At 42.1% G+C, this 16,673-nt stretch overlaps 2 protein-coding genes across 2 annotated transcripts in view; one reads left to right on the top strand and one right to left on the bottom strand.

Moving 5' to 3' along the window:
- The first annotated feature begins 183 nt into the window (after positions 1-183).
- On the top strand, positions 184-15,719 carry CDR2 (cerebellar degeneration related protein 2). Its single transcript, XM_021539769.2, has 5 exons — positions 184-408; positions 5,475-5,587; positions 10,051-10,199; positions 10,362-10,526; positions 11,649-15,719. Exons 1-5 carry the CDS (start codon positions 330-332, stop codon positions 12,511-12,513), a joined length of 1,371 nt encoding a protein of 456 aa, XP_021395444.2. The 5' UTR covers positions 184-329; the 3' UTR covers positions 12,514-15,719.
- POLR3E (RNA polymerase III subunit E) overlaps positions 15,237-16,673 on the bottom strand; it is a 29,046-nt gene continuing 27,609 nt past the window's right edge. Inside the window, exon 21 of the mRNA XM_021539768.3 lies at positions 15,237-16,082. Coding sequence (XP_021395443.1) covers positions 16,026-16,082 — 57 coding nt within the window. The 3' untranslated portion in view covers positions 15,237-16,025. The remainder of the gene's footprint in view (positions 16,083-16,673) is intronic.

Here is a 16,673-nt window from a genome sequence, read left to right as displayed (position 1 = left end):
GCTTGATATGGATTCGCGTTATGATTGGTGTAGCCTCCTTTCGGTCTGTGCGGCGCGCGGCTCCCCATTGGCTGCCCGCCGGCGGGGCGAGGCGAGGATGCCGTGTTTGAATCGCGGGAGGCGGGGGGCGGGCAGCGGCTGCCACGTTGCCGCCGGCGCAGCCCGGCCAGAAGGGGGAGAGGTTCGGCAAAGTCCGGAACCGCTCGGCAATGGCCGGAGGCGGCTGCTGAGGCGGGGAGCGGCTGCCGGCTCGCTCTGCCCCGCTCGGCGCAAGGGGCATCGTGGGGTGGGCGCTGCCGGCTCAGCCGCCCGTGAGGGAAAGGGGCGCGATGCTGGCCGACAGCCTGGTGGAGGAGTTCGAAATCCGAGAGGATGAGCCCTGGTACGACCAGCAGGACCTGCAGCAAGGTGAGCCGGGGCGGCGGCGGGGGGCGTGTGAGGGAGGGTGTGCGAGGGCAGGGGCCGCGTTGAGCGGGGCGGGTGAGGCGAGGAGCTGCGGGGCAGCGCCGGGCGCGGGCTGTGCGCGGGGGGCCGCGGCGGCACGGCGGCGGCACGGCGGGGCGCCGGGCGGGGCGGGGCCGGGCGGCGGCGGGCGCGTCGGTCGTGCCGGGCTCGGAGCGGCGGAGCTCGGGATCCCCGCACGGCCGCTTCCCGCCGCCGCGGGATCGCTGTCACCGGTAACGACTGCGGTCTTTGTCTGAGGGAAGGAGGTGCGGCAGCCCAGCGGAATGGTGCCGGGGTCCCTCTCCGCCCGGGGGGAGGGAAGCGGCTCCCCGGAAAGTTGCACCTTGCGCAGAACGTGAAGGTGCCTTGTTCAGGGCTGGTGCTGGAAGCGCCGGGGTCTGATGCGCTATTGCGCCCTGTTGAGCTCTTTGTCAGGGTTTCCACTCGATGAAGTTGTAGTCGTAGGAATGCTCGATTAGTCGCAGGTTCATTATTAGAAACTCTTTAGGCTGTCTTATTAAAATATCAAATAACTCCGCTACGCCTCAGAAAAACACAAGTATAGCTTCTGTATGTAATTCCATCAGTAGGTCTTAAAACACTACATGCAACACGTAAATGCTGTTCATTTCACAAATGAGTAAGGAGCCATAGGAATACAAGATTGCACTAAAAATCTTTTAACAGGCATGATACGGAAAGAATGTGCAATTTCCTTAAGAGCTTAGTGGCATTTATGACTGGTATTTACTTAAGTTACTTAGTTCTACTTTTTGTTCTTAATCCCGAGTTTGTTTTGAAAGGCGAGTGCAAAGCTGTGGCTTCCTGCAAACCTACTCCAGTTTTACACGTTTTGCTTTTATATTGAAATACATTAATTCTTGGGATTGGTGGGTGCTGCTGGACTGTAAACCATAGAGAAAGCTAAGCAGTATTCACACTGAGATCAGGTATCTGACCGCAGAAACTATTTTTGAGACGAGGCCAGGTCTCTCTAATTGTACGCTATAAAAAATAGCTAACTGAAAGCTGTATTTAGGTACTCCTCACCCAAAACTGAAGTTTTCCTGGCTCTAGGATACAAACAAATCAGTTAAAATAAGATCCTGAAACTACAGTTTGCTGTCAAAAGGGAGAGAGTGAAAAGTTTGAAGGCATAATTCAGTAATGTTTTTACTATGTCAGTGTTTATGGAGTTGAAGATGTGCAAAAACACTTTACAATGTATAACAACTGACTTCTTGTCGTTTCTCTGCTTTCATCTTTTAATTAAAATGAGTGGAATAATCACTCTGCTGTCGGCTTTTAAGAAACAGTATTCCATTCTAGAGGTTTAGTGCATTTTGGGGATTTGGTTGATGTACCCTCAACACATGGACACAATCTTTCTGGGGATTCTCTCTTTTTCCTAAATGGAAGCCATGAATAGCCTTGCCAAAAGCAAAAAGAGAAAAATAAAGTGATGAGCAAGTTGAAATGCAAAGAAGAAATTCCTTACAGGAACGTTTTTTAAATGTTGTGCTGTACTTTATTTCTGGGCTCTGAAGGATACTACTCCTGCTGCTAAGGCTAAGACACACGGATGTGTAAACAGGGTAGTAAGTGCTTATCAAGGTCTCGTGAAACTCTTCACAACCCAAACAATCAGTGCATGTTTAAAAACCGATGAGTATGGCTATGAGAACCTAGGTTGTAAAACATTAGAAAGCACCTTGAAACATGCTTGAAGTCCTTGTCAATTGGTCTTTGAAACTTAAAATGAGGGTAGGGGTTTTGGAGAACTCGACAGTCTTCCTACGCACCAAAGATTTTTGCCTAGACAATGGAGATGGGCTTTTCTGGCATACTGCTCATGCATAAAGTGCTCATGGAATTCTTGTGAGGATGGGAACAGACATCCTTCTGCGATGTTTGCTGAAGTATGCTGACCTTTAAAAAAGAATTTATATGGACTGCTCTTTTTGCATCTTGCTGTTACTCACTTTTATAGAACAGAGGGTATTCTGAATACAGAACAGGAAATAGGAAACTAAGTAGATTAAAAAAAATAATTTTACAATTAAGTAAACTTACACTAGGCTTACTTTTACATTTTGCACAATTAGTGCCTGTTGCTGTTTAAAAGACTAGGCTAATTTTAGACTGAAAATTCTCTTAATAATTTTGTTAGGTGGGTTATGAATAAGCAGAAGAGAAGGATTTTGGTATTGTTTTTATCTTTTTTTCAATGATGGTAATGCAGTCTGAAGAGATTGTGAAGCACTGCTGAGGGTTGTTCAACATCACAGAAGACATCTTTGAAGTCTTGTCTTGGAGATTTCTGATGGAGCTGTTAAACACCAGTACAACTAATCAGATTTACTAAAACAAAGATCTTTAGATTTGCATATATGCATTTTGCATTATTAAAAATCTCTCTGCTTCTGTCTTTATGGTGAAAAGGAAAAAGGCATGTCTGTCAGAATTTAGCTTTGCTTTGCATAAATTTACAACAGAAAATGCAATTCTGCTTCTAGTGTTCTACCATAACTCTCTCCAGAGAAATGTAAATTAATACTTCCCATTTTGTATCTGGAAAACATACATGGCACATCTCTCTTGTAAAATTTGCTCTTTGTAGGGCTTCCAGGTACATGACACTGTGGAAAATGGATGCAAAAAAAAAAAAAAATCTGAATTTTAGAAGAGATTAAATTATTTCAGTACTTGCTTTCTCTAGAGTTGAGGTTTTATTGTGTGTTCCTGAGTGCTCCCACTTGTATTTTCCCCCTCAGAAACAAATTGTCTTAATTATAAAAGTGTTTCTCCCATAGTAACCCATTTATGCTTCTGCCAGTCTAACAAACAGAATGGGTGTGAAGTATGACATGAACTCCATTATTCACTTTGTATTCCAAGTACTGTGTGCTATGTGCTATTTGATTAGTAGATGAGGGGGCATTTAAGAATGAAGCTGTAAACTCCTAAATGTACTTAAACATGAAAACAAACTTTCACTTTGGGAAGTGAAATGGTAGTAATTCCATTATGCATTATGTCTTTAACAAAATCCTAAATCCTCTCTAAAGCTTTTTTTCTACTCTATTAATATAAAAGAATAGACTATTTAGTTTTTATCTTGAATGATGCTAGTATTGTTTTAAAGATGGTGGCTCCTAGTAAAGATCTGTGCAGAACAAGAAGCAGGACTCCATTTTCTATAGGATAATGAATTCACTGAATTTGAAGACTACAGTATTCTGTAACGAGATAGAACAAACAGCTTGGTGTTTGACTGGGAGTTACTCTGTCCATGGGTAAACAATGTGCAATCTGTTTACCAAATGGGAAAAATTTAAGCAGGATGCCTTAAGGTTTTCTTATCCAAATACTTTAAATCCTGCTTCATAATGAGTGGTGCCTCAGTGAAAAACTACTGGGAGGATAAACTCCTAAGTACAGACCAATATGCCTTGTGGCTTCTAATTGTATATCTTTTGAAACTGAAGAACTCCCATGCAGTGGGTTTTCTTTTAAATAATTTTTATGGCATTTAAGCTAAGAATCTGATCTTAAGGCAGGAAACAATGCATTGTGGCTGTAAAAATTGTATAAAGAATAGCACAGCTGTTGTTTTGCCAGAATTGGACATCTACAACTTCACAGACAAATGTTTGTACTGACTTGTCCTTGTAAGTCTGAATTTGGTCTTTGGCTTATGTATGGAGATGGAGTAATCATTTTGGACAGGCTGCCAAACTGAAGGTTAGCACAAAACAATCTTGGAGCACTATTGTATGTATTACAGTTCCTAGTGATAAGATAACTGCGAGGGAGCAGGAAAGAGGTAGCATAACATGTTAAAAAAAGGGCATCGCAATCAAATGGAAATGGAATTAATGTGTTTGCTTCTCTGGCTGTAATTACTGATGATGCAATACACGTCTCCTGTTTATTCATTTATGGCTTCTTGATGCGACTCACAGATTTTCTTGACTTTTCTTCTCTTTCTGATTAATGATACAAGTTCTATGTGAGCACTAACTAGGTGGTATTGCATGCATGCAGGTCATGGGTCATGTGATGAGAAGGAGGTGGAAAATAAGCTATTTCTAGAAATCTGTTGGATCCTTGACATGTAGTACCCTCCACAGAGTAACCAGTTTTAGCATTAATTCCAGGATTTATTACTTTGTCACATTATGCTAGCTTTTAAATTACATATGTCTTTCAACATAATAATACAGAATATCTAGCATTTCGGATGTTGTTGAGCAAATATCAAGCTTCCCTCTAGAATGGAGCTGAGTGTTCAGATGACTTATTTCTTAATTTGCAACAGCTACAGTCACTGCACCCTGGAGGTGATTGAAGATGACTGAAGTGAAATTGAGATTAAATGCCTGAGAACAAATGACATTTAAGGTGATGTTTTGGAGCACATGAAACAGTTCTTGTCACCCGAGTTTATGAGCTTGAAAAGCAGAATAGCTGCAAGTCTCCATCAGTTTTATGTCCTTTGATATTATTGTTTCACCATGAAAAGCATCTGAAACCTTCATTTAGCACTTTGATCCTGAGTGGCCTGAACTCTGGTAGAGCGGTAATGGGGAGGAACAGTCAAGTCAATAAAGAGTTCATCAGCTTTGGCCTGGGTCTAGACTGATGAGCATTTATAGGACCTGCTGTGCTTATTCTTCTGAGTGCTGTAAAGAGGGTGAAGCCCAAGAAGCCTTGGGCAGAGCTGGTGCAGACTGGGCACAGTGGGGAGGTGAACATGGCTGGGTGTGTCTGAAGGGCCAGGGGGAAACTGAGGAAGCTTCATGACATAAGAGTGTCCCTGGGTCTCAGGGCTGACTTAGACTTGCATCAGTGATGGTAGATGAATGTTCCACTTGGGTATAAGCTAACTTCCATGTTGGGTACTGGAGATAACTTGAAGCAGTTGTAACAGCAATAAGAAAATACTTCAAGTATTTGATAACAGGCTTTAGAATTAGATTACATCATGGTTTCTCTCACTTACATGCAAACATGATTTCTTTGTTTAGATCTTCACCTTGCTGCTGAGCTTGGGAAGACACTACTGGACCGTAACACTGAACTAGAAGAATCCTTACAGCAAATGTATGCAACAAATCAAGAGCAATTGCAGGAGATAGAGGTAAAATATCTAAAGGATCCCCATGTGAAAGCATCTAGACCTGCAACATACAGAGTATAAAGTTAAGATCTGAATTTCTTAAGATCTAATGGAAAATATTGAACAATCTTTCACCACTTCTGCTATTTTGAGAATTTGAGAACCAGTATAGGTAGCTCATACTTAGAACTTTTCTCTGATCACCAGAAGCTTTGTTGCACTAAATGTTGGATTTGGTTTGTTTAATGAAAAATTACTGATATTTTTTTGTTTTGTACAGAAGAAATACTGCAGTTATTTTTATTGCTAAACTTTCTGATTTTGCCAGGTAAAATAACATTAAATTATATGATGATAAATACATTGATAATTTAAAATATTACATGAGAATTAATGAGTGCAGCATTGAAATTTAAATACCGATAAGTGCAGATGTGAGATTTAAGTAAAATCTGAAGATCTATACTTCCAGTAAACTGATCTGTGATAAGGGGAGGTAAAGTCTATTTCAATGTAAAAGAAACCCTGCAATGACCAAAAAAACAATAACCCACAACAAACAAACAACAAAAAAGCCCAGGAAAAAAAAAATCCCGTTGAAGTATATAGGATATAGGTGATATATTGTTCCATATTTTCCAGAGAAAAAAAACCAAAAATATAACCATCCCTTCAAAACCAGTCATCTTTAGGTAACAGAGTGGAAAAACCTGGCTATTTTTGGCAATTTCTCTTTTTTTAAATATTGCCTGTGTTCTTGCAGAGCTAGCATTTGTCAGCATAATGAGATTTTTTCAGCTATTAGAGGGCAATGTATGGTCTCTAATAATTAAATTATTAAATATTCAGGACTTCACTGACTGACAACATATTGAAAATGTAGTCAGCATTTCCATTTGGTTCTGGTGTGAATCATAGGGAGCAGGCTGTGACTGGTATGTACCAGATTTTTACAAAATCTAAATTCCTTTGTGCTAGCAGTACTGCAATTAGAGATGTGCATTTTGTACAGCTGCAACTTCAGACAAATGCTCACTATTGTAGTGGAAACAGGTAACTGAAAGCATCCTAACCTTAATAAATACAAAATTATAGGTGTCTTTAAAGTAGTCAACACAAATGCAGCATTTTTTGTAAGTGACGAGGAATTTCTGAGTGCAGGTTTGATTTATTTTCTGAGTGCAAGTGTGTTTTTAGAAGTTACTTTTGTTTTGTACCTCACCTACTGGCTCTTGTGTTATGTGCTAACTGTAATCCATGTTACCCTATTCATTCTGAGATACAGTGCTTAGAATGGCTGATATTTATATTACTGCCACAGCATTAGAAGATCTATTTACTTCTGCAGAGACTGAAAATACTTCATTGCCATGAATAGTTTTTATAAAAAGATCAATTCTTACGGTGTAGAGAAGACAAACACTTCCAAGGTGCTAAACAAATACTGTACACAAGGTACTTGTATGAATAACCATATTTAAGAAAGTGTTTAGCAGAATTACAACATACCTTTTGAAATAACACACTAGAACTTTGTGATAGGCAACTAACCTGGCTAATGGAGTGTAGCTACTTAATAAACAGCATCTTAACACTATCTAGAAATGTGGAAAATACATTATTGCTAGGCTACATTGATTTACAGACACAGTCTAGTGCTGTTAAGAATGCAATATCCTATTGGTTTAAGCCAGTTTATTTGCTTAAGCTGTTCTGGTGGTTCAGTGTTTATAGAGGACATAAGAGAGCTGCAGCTCCAGGAAGTGTCACCAGTGTCCTTCCAGCAGTGATCTGTAGCTGGTGTGTTGCAGGGTCAAGTGCATGTGCAGTCAGACAAACTGAGACATGACACATTAATTTTTTTCTCTAAATGTCTTGCTCTGCCAAGACTTGGGCAATGCTACTTTTGAAGGCTTTAATATGATACCTCTTCAATCTCTTTCCTCTTCTTCATCAAGGAGAGTAGCAATGCACTGGATTGTCCTATTAGCTCCCTCCAAGAGGAGAGGGAGAGAGTGGGAGAACAGTTTTTGTGATGCTTCTGATGTATAAATATTGCCTTCACCTTTTCTTTCCTTGAGCCAAAGGCTGTATTTGTATCTGCTATAGGAACATGCTGTCTTCTCAGTCCTTTTTCCTGTCTCAATGTTTTTTCTTTCCCCAGTGTCATTTTAAAGTGTAATAGCTGCACAAAACTTTTTTTGCTCCAAAGAAGTTGCTCTTGCATCTGGATTTCTGGCAGAAAAGGGAAAATTAACCTCTTGTTCAAATACCCAAAGACCCTCCAATTAGGGAGCTGAATATGTTAGCTTAATGGCACAAGGGATTGTTACAGGATTTCACTGAAACAAATGGGAATAAAATTTGCATATGCAAGGTATAAAGCAGTTCAGTCCGTTATTTTCATATCAGCATTTCTGGCTCTTGTGGGATCACAGGATACCCTGTTGCACAGGGTACATGTGCAAATGGCATATTCAATCTCTATGCTTGATTTTTCCCAGTTTTCAAGTTCTTGTCTTTGTAACTTACATGTGATCTTTCAGCTGTTCCTGTGGCTACTCCACTGAATTTCTATACTAGATTTTTCATTCTCATTTTACAGGTAGCAAAGTCTAGAGCTGGCTGAGAAATCATTCTGAAATACAGCATTGCCTTGTCTGTACTACAGGGGAAGGGTCAAAGACTGTGGTGTGCTTAAGATTACATCTCATATATTAAATACTAACACATTAAGCATTTTACAGCTTTGGATGATTATATCTGACCTTTGTGCTGACACGTGTGCCAATAACTAATCACTGTAGATGTAATAAAGGCTGCATGGAAACAGCAACTTTATGCCTGCCTGGATCTGTTCTCAGCTCTCAGACTTTGGAAATCCTGACACGCCAGTTTTCATGTGCTAGAATGCAAGGTGCTGCTTCATGTTAGGTGCTCAGTTGTAGGTGACATAGATTAAACATGAACTTCTGAAGTATTTGTTACATCATCTTTGGTGGTCTGGTTATACCAGGCCAACTGGACACCAGCCCTGAAGATACTGGGGATGGGAGGTGGAGGAAGTGGTGCTTCATCCCTTCCATTCATCTCAAAGGTCTGCAAAAGCCCATTGTAGTAAGTGGCAACATCTCTTCAGGCACCAAAGCCTTGGCTCCTGTGCTTAGCCACACTTGTATTGCAAAAGTCTGAGGGCCTCCAGCTCCTTCCTTCAGCTATAACCAGTAGGGAAAGTTAATCTGGAATGGGTCACACTGAGATTCGACTGCTAATCTACGTTCTATTTTTGTGTAAATCCTCTGTCATGTGTGCACAGGCTACAAAAGGATCTAGCCAACAGCTATCATGTTGATCTTCTAGAAGTCTGTATGGAGCAATTACTAGTCCTAGATTAACTTATTATCTGTTCTTAAATTGCCTAAAATGTAAACCCACCGATCTTTTAATGAGGTAAAAGGTTAAGTAGAATATTAGAAGTTTTGAGTATGTAACAGGCCTATGTAAAGAGAAGTAATTCTGCCTAGGAGTTTGCTGAATGTTCCTACTTGAAGCTTAGTTTTAAGAAAGTAATGTGTAGCAATACAGAATATATTGTAAAATACAAATTCTATATAAGAACAAAATATTTCAGATTTAGGGAGTTAGACTCAAACAGAAAAGAACTGTCTCATATAAATGCTCATGTCCTGGGTGGGAGAATATAAGACACTTTTTTAAAGAGCTTTAGGTGATTGTGAACCGCTTAGACTAAGAATTCTGAGCTTTCTGACGTTATTCAGGAAACTAAACTGTGTGTAGTTAATTGTAAAACCCAAGAAGATTAAATTGAGAATACTTCATGTGAGGTTTTATTTTTTAAAAAAAGGTCAGGAGGCCTTTGTTTTGGATTACAGTAACTGGCATAATTCCCTGTGAGTAATTAAAGATTTGAATTCAATAACTTATACTTCCTGACACATTGTAGCCACACACTGTCCTAAGAATGGCCACAACCTAAATTCTGCCATGCTGAACCTAATGCTGCTTCAGACTGGAAGAACTTGGGTCAGCTGAAAATATGTTTAATTATAGATGGTGCTACCCAATATTTCAGTTTTAATGTTGAGAAAATTGTTGGGTCAATAGATAAGAAATTTCTGTTGGAGCAGACTGCAGCCTTAGAACACAGTGGACAGGTAAGGGCTGTGTTGGAGCCTGAAGGCTCTATCAGTGCTGACTGCAGCACAGCCCCATACAGAAGGCATGGGCACAGATAAAGACAGCTGGCACCACCAAACCCAGCTCCTCCATGAGCCTGGGATGACCTCCATGACAAAGGCAGACTGCTTAGTTACTGATAGTGTTTCTTCAGCCTAACAAAGCAAGCACAGGAATTTACATTTGGAAAACTCAGGAGTTTCTCCCTGAATGTGAGCAGAAATGCAGCATAGGAGCTGTAGCTTGTGTTTCAAGAGTAAACCAGTAACAGCAGACCTGTCTTGCAGTACCTCACAAAGCAAGTGGAGCTCTTGCGGCAGATGAATGACCAGCATGCAAAAGTCTATGAACAGCTGGATGTGACAGCAAGAGAACTGGAAGACACTAATCAAAAACTGGTTGCCGAGAGTAGAGCTTCACAACAAAAGATAATAAGGTAACACACTTTTAAAGATTCCCTCCCCCCAGCTGTTAATATCAATAAGAGCAGTCCAGGTGTATTTGTGTAGTTACTGGGTGGCTGTCTCTGCCTAGTGGTGTTCTACAATACTGGCAAATTGAAAGGTCAGTTTTACTTAAAGGTCTTTTCACCTTTTAGCTTGACAGAGACTATTGAAAGTCTACAAACACACATAGATGACCTGCAGCGACAAGTGGAAGAACTGAAAAAGCCTGGACGAGGCCGGATGAGCCAGGAGAGATCTGAGCAGCCAAGATCAATGCACAGTTTCTCATGTTTGAAGGAGCTGTATGACCTCCGCCAGTAAGACTTTCTACCTTACATAGTAAAGAACACTGAAACTATTTTAAGCAAAACTTTAAAATATAAGACAGGAGCACAAATACCAGACAAGCTGGAAAAAAATTACCTGATGTTCACAACTAGTAAAGTATCTCTGCTGTATGGTACTGTCATTACTTCTGGCCTGCTTCTAGACCACACCAGTATTGGTCTCCACTTTGTCCCCAGAGCCAGCATATAAAATGGTAGCCTAGAAAGCTTACAACAATTTTTGCCCCAGTGTTTTCAGTCAGATAAATGCAAACACACAGATAATCTGAAAAACAAACTCAGTAAATGCAAAATATTTCCTGTAACTTACTCTTTCCTTGGATGTCCACAGATATTTCCTTAGGTTTTTCGAGCTTAAGCTGATGAGAATAACACCTAAACTGGGAAGATGGTGCCTGGGCTGCTGGGCCTTTTAAATGTAGAGCCATTTGACCCAGCTGAACTGCATTAATGGGGCCATAGGGACAATCACCTGGTAAAAGCTCAGACTAACTCCAAGCCTAGAGGGCAATTTTGTAAAGAAAGCACCTCCAAAGACAGAACAGGCTGTTGTATCTACATGGAGGTAATACTCTAGAATGAATCATAAATCCAAAAAGAAATTATTTCTTTACAATTCAAAAGATAACTGGATTCTTCAAGCTGCCAAAGGCTTATGAAAATACCAGCCTCTAGCATTGCTTTGTCAATTAAGAAGCTTGTTTCTACATCAATAATGACAAAAGTTACAAGAGCGGAGTGCTGTAGAAAAAATAGTGTCAGAAAGTACTGCATGGTACAGGGAGGCAGTGTGTATTTAAACTTAAATTATTATTTAAACTTGTATTATTCAATCAGCTTGTCTGTAACATGAAACTGTTATCAAGCTGCCATTCTGCCTAGGCTGTGAGCTTGGTTTGATGGCATATAAGTCCTTACAAACCCTGTTCTGATTACTAAATCAACTGATTGGTTAGTGCAATGGCCCCTGTTAGTGCACTGAAGTGTGTTAGCACACAGTTTAAATATATCATTAGTTACCCAGGACAGGAAAACTTTAGGTGTGGCCAGCTGTACTTCCTACGTTTGATAATCCTTATTTTGTTTCTGCAGGTATTTTGTTTATGATCACGTCTTTGCAGAAAAGATTACTTCGATGGATAGTCAGCTAAGTCCTTTAGAAGAAGAGAATGAGAAGTTAAAGAAGGCAGTGACAGTTCTGCAAGCCCAGCTGAATGCAGAGAAAGAGAAGAGAGTAACCATGGAAGAGGAATACAGTCTGATGGTGAAAGAAAACTGTGACCTGGAGCGGAGGCTGGTTGATACAGACTTGTATCGGGCTCGTGCGGAGGAGCTGGAAGCAGAAGTAGCTGAAATGAGACAGATACTTCAGTCTGAAAACACACTCCATAGTGCAGAGAAATTGGTGCCAGAGTCCTTTTTCATTTCATTCAAGGAATCTCTAGACAGGGAGCTTGGCCAGAGCCTGGCAGATGATGGACTGACAGTGTCAGAGCTTGAGAAGAAGGCACTAAAACGGTGCAGCAGCGAAAGCCTCCTGAGCAGCGCTGCTGGGGCAGACATTCTCAGGGGCCATGAAGAAACGTGTATTAGGAGAGCTGAAGCTGTGAAGCAGAGAGGGATCTCTGTACTCAATGAAGTTGATGCTCAGTACAACGCTCTGAAAGTGAAGTATGAGGAACTTCTGAAGAAGTGTCAAGTGGATGAAGATTCTTTGAAACACAAGGCTGTACAAACACTGAAGCAGTATTCCAAAGACCTAAATGTGGGGAACACCCAGTATGATCTTTCAGCTAGCAATCAAGAATTCACAATTGCTGAGCTAAGTGACTCTTCCACACATGCTCCCCCTGAATATAAAGCACTCTTCAAAGAGATTTTTAGCTGTATCAGAAAAACAAAAGAAGAAATAGATGAACACAGAGCAAAGTACAAGACAGTCTTCTCTCAACCATAACCTTATCTGTTAGTCAAGAACACACTTCATATGAATGTCAGAAGACCCCTTAAACTGAAGAGTTTCTTGAACACTCAAAATGAATGTTTTGGATAGGCTGGTAGCCCTGTAGTTATTAAGCTAGTTAGTTATCAGCTAGATTCCCTGTTCCTGTGTAGCAGTAGATTTAATGTTTAGCACTGTCACACAAACCAGTGGTTGTAAAGCAAACATCATAGCTTTATGCTACACTACTACTTCATATTACACTTCATCTCTGGCCAGAGCAGTGACTGACACTTGTTTCCTTAGTCCACTTCAGAAATAACAGAGCTAAGAACTGTGAATCTCTCACAAGAACCAGACTAAAGTTTTCTTTTGGTTCACAGGGATGATCTAGCCCTATGACTACACTGACAGAAAATGAACAAAAGCAAAGCCCTGGCGAGTCCCAGGGGCAGCATCTCCTCAGCTCCAGGAGGGGAGCAGTCCAGCTGATCTTGCTTTGGCAGGGTGGTGGAAAGCTGTGCTTGCTTTAAGCCAATACCACATTTTCACAATCACTAAACTCTCCACAGATTAGTATAAATGTCTTTCTACCAAGAAAGGATTTGATGTAATGTTTGTGTGGCTTTTTAGATACGGTTTCCTTTGTAGGGCACTTTGTCTTAAGGCAAGATACTGTGAATTGACTCTATGTGTTACTTGGGTCCTACGGTTCTCCGGTGGAATGTCTGCAAAGTACATTTTTATGTGTATTTGGTGAGTTAGAGAGTTGTTATTTAGCTATTTAACTTTAGAAGTAGCATTGACATAGTGGAGTAGCTTCTAATGTTGCAATACCACAAACTCCAAGTGCTTGAGGAGACAGGCCAGGTAAAACCTTACATTGTTCTGTCTGTTGCTTCCAGTGTTGGCCTCTCTTGACCAATTCCATGCTGCCTGGGGGGTGGGAGGATGGACTCAACACTGGCAGCACATATTCTACTGAAAATGGGACCACACTCTTGTTCTCCGTCTCCTTTTCCACTTCCTAATAGTAAGTCATACAATACTTAATTTCTGAAAAACAATGAACATGGAGGTTTTCCTTTGGAACAGAGAGAAATGAGGAGGAAGGAAAAAAGGCACAAAGAAAGGTGACATCCTTCTCTTTCTCCTTGTAAAGGGTCTCATAGCTTAATGTGGCCAGCAATTCTTGGGAAGCAGCTCCCTGCTGAGTTGCTGCAAGGTACCAAACCTTTGACCCAGAATGTTGACAATTTCTCAGCTTTAGTCCAGCTGCTGCTGCTGCAGCTCTGCTGCCTTATGCTGTTCTCTATTCAGCTCGTCCTTCAGGTGCAGTATTAACACTTCATGTTGTGGGAGTTTCTCTAAAACATGTATTGTAGTCTGAAAATTATTTAAAAATGGGAATTTGAATCTTCTGAATATTTTTCTAAGCAAATAAATAATCCAGTCAAGCTACATGTGTAAGTAGTAATTATATCCATCTGTGCCAATCAGGAAACTGAACTTGGTGCAGCTAGCACCTGCATTATCTTGTCTTGCCATCTTTCCAACAGAGCTCAGATGGAGTTCCCATGAAATTTGTATTTTAGAAAAGTTATGCTACATGGAAAAGAACAGGCCTGTCTAGGACAGAAATACAGATGGAAGTAAGTAGTTTCCCCTCATTGTTGTGATTTTGTCAGTGCTGTTCAAAAAAAAGGTGAGGGTAGGGAGAGCAGAAAAGGTGCTCTGCCATGGCGTTACTGTCCTGTCACTGTGTCCCTGCCCTCTGCACCCATCTCACCCCAATTCAGAGGCTGGAAAGCAGTAACCTGAGAAAGACACAAAGTGGTTCACTACCAGTGTTCCTTACCACTTCAGGGATGGGGGCAAACCACACCTGCTGGGCAGAAGACATATAAAAGCAGTTCCAGATTTTTGGTTAAATAAGTGATCTTCAGTGATTTATTACTTTCGGCTAATTTAGAGCACTTTGATAGAAACAATTTCTATGCTTTCAAAATACCAAAAATATTTCCTTAGAACTTCTTGATTCTTCTGTACTGTACTCCCCCCTTGGCTGCCTGTTCCATTGTTAGCTTGAGCTGTCCTGCAGCACTTACCTGTGCAGGCTGTGCAATAAATCCTCCAGGCTGAGCTCTTCTTAGAGCTTCTCCTGGAGTGTGGCTTTCCCAGAGAGCTTTCCAGCCACAGCCACTGGGCCAGTGCCTGTCAGGGCTGCTTGAACATAAAACACATCCCAGTTTTATTGATGCAGTTAATAAACTACACTAACCTATTAAATAAGGTAGAGTTTTAGCAGTTCAGAATTAGCCATTTTCCACCAAAATGTGAAATGCTGTAAGTATGGGGACAATATTCTTAGCCAATCTTATCTGGATTAACTACCTTAATCTTCTTATTTTGGTCAACAACTCAACTCAGCCTTTTCTGAGCATAAGTGGATGAAATCAATAGAATCCCCTTTAGCTTCTCATGTGATGGAAGCTGCAGCAGAGACTGTGCTGTGCAGTGCCCACAGCAGACACTCCTGCTGGTACTGCAGGTAAGGCCAGTTCAGGACGAGCCACCAGGGCTGGGTCCCTGTCCCTGCTGCTGGGCAGCCCCAGGGAGCTCAGGGACTGCACTGCACTTTGCTCCCCACCTCTGGCCTTCCTCCCCAAGCCTTCAGGATGTAAAAGGAGCAGGTGCAGCTTCCGTTTCTTTTTGGACAAATACAAGGCAGGGTAGAATTGACCTTTGAGATAAAATTTTATTTAAAAATTACACAAAATAGAGGTTTTACATGGTTGCTGTGTGGTAACTACACCTGGATACCTTCCAGAGGGTGCCCTTGGTTACTTACCTTGCTCTCACATACAGTAATGCACAAAGTCTCTCAAACCAACCCCATACCAGTAGAAGAAATCCAGTAGCTGTTCCCCATGTCTCAGATGTAGGTACTTCTCCAAATAATTCATTTCACAGACAACAGGTGAGAACAATGGTTATGTAGTACAGAGTTCACAGACAGTGATTTTGTTCCCCACTCCCAGGCCTGACATTCCCATGAACATGACTACCTGCTCTCTATGAAGAGGGCTGCAAGGGCTATGACAATGCTCACACTAAAGTATGAGCATCCAGGGATTTAACAAAAACTGGGATGTTTGTAAACAAATTTAATTTATTGGCATTACTTACAAAATAAAGTTTTAGACCATGATTTTCCATCATGTCTGTGTCACTATATGGTTTTATTTTTTCATAACGAAACAGAAGGAGAATTGCAATACATTAGAAATCCCAGATTAATCAAGCTGCAGACAGGGTCCCACGGTGCCTTCCCGGCGGCTCCCGCGCCTGGGAGGCCATGCAAACTCTGAGTCTGGGGGTGGCAGTGGCTGCCCGCAGTGCCCACGGGCCCCAGGGCAGCTCAGATCCTGCCCTGGCTGCCGAGGCCACGGCCTTGCTCCAGCTGTGCCACCCGCTGCGGGCTCCTCCTGCGTCCCGGAGATCGCCTGACGCCTCTGCCACCGCTGTCAGGACTGCACTGTCCCCTTAAGATACCACATTCCTCCGTAGCTCACGCAGCAGTCCTGGGCAGACAGGGAAAGGCTCTGTTAGGCTGCTCAGGCCCTGGGAGGGGCTGGAGGTGCCTTCCCTAGGGGTGTGTAAGGGGTGTCTGCATCTGTGCTGGGTGACGTTTCCTGGTTACAGTGGCACTGCTGCGTTGATGGTTGGACTGGATGATCTCAAAGGTCTCTTCCAACCTTGAAGATCCTATGATTCTAAAGTCCATAAAGCCTTGGGAATGACTGGCTGGGACAATAAACATGATCAGTAACAAGCCCTTCTCCAGTGCACAGGAGAGGGCATGAACCCAGGGCACAGGGTTTCTCCACCCTGAAGGACAGGTGGCTTCCACGGAGGGGACACATGAGGAGGGGAAGGCTGAGAGCCACAAAGGGACAAACGATGCCAAGGCAGTGAGGAACAGCAGTGGCTCCTGGGGGAGAACCTGGGGCCCATGCAGAAGCCAGCTGAGGGAGGGAAGGATGTGTGAGGGCTGGGGGAGCAGGGCAATGGAGGGGTAAAGAGGTGATGAAGCTCAGGGGATGAGGCTGAGGGGAGCAGGAGGACAGAGCAGGAAAGTGAGGACAGTCACAGGAGATGAAGCCTTTTAAGAA

This window comes from Lonchura striata, chromosome 16 (assembly GCF_046129695.1).
Source record: "Lonchura striata isolate bLonStr1 chromosome 16, bLonStr1.mat, whole genome shotgun sequence".
Lineage (NCBI taxonomy): Eukaryota > Metazoa > Chordata > Aves > Passeriformes > Estrildidae > Lonchura > Lonchura striata.
This window is presented reverse-complemented; position numbering and strand designations above follow the sequence as displayed.

What these genes read in the sequence shown, in the direction of transcription:
- CDR2 (XM_021539769.2), top strand. Translation starts at nt 330, where the DNA reads ATGCTGGCCGACAGCCTGGTGGAGGAGTTCGAAATCCGAGAGGATGAG. An exon ending in CCAGCAGGACCTGCAGCAAG is followed by an intron (nt 409 to 5,474) that starts GTGAGCCGGGGC and finishes TTCTTTGTTTAG; the next exon opens with ATCTTCACCTTGCTGCTGAG. An exon ending in GAGCTGTATGACCTCCGCCA is followed by an intron (nt 10,527 to 11,648) that starts GTAAGACTTTCT and finishes TTGTTTCTGCAG; the next exon opens with GTATTTTGTTTATGATCACG.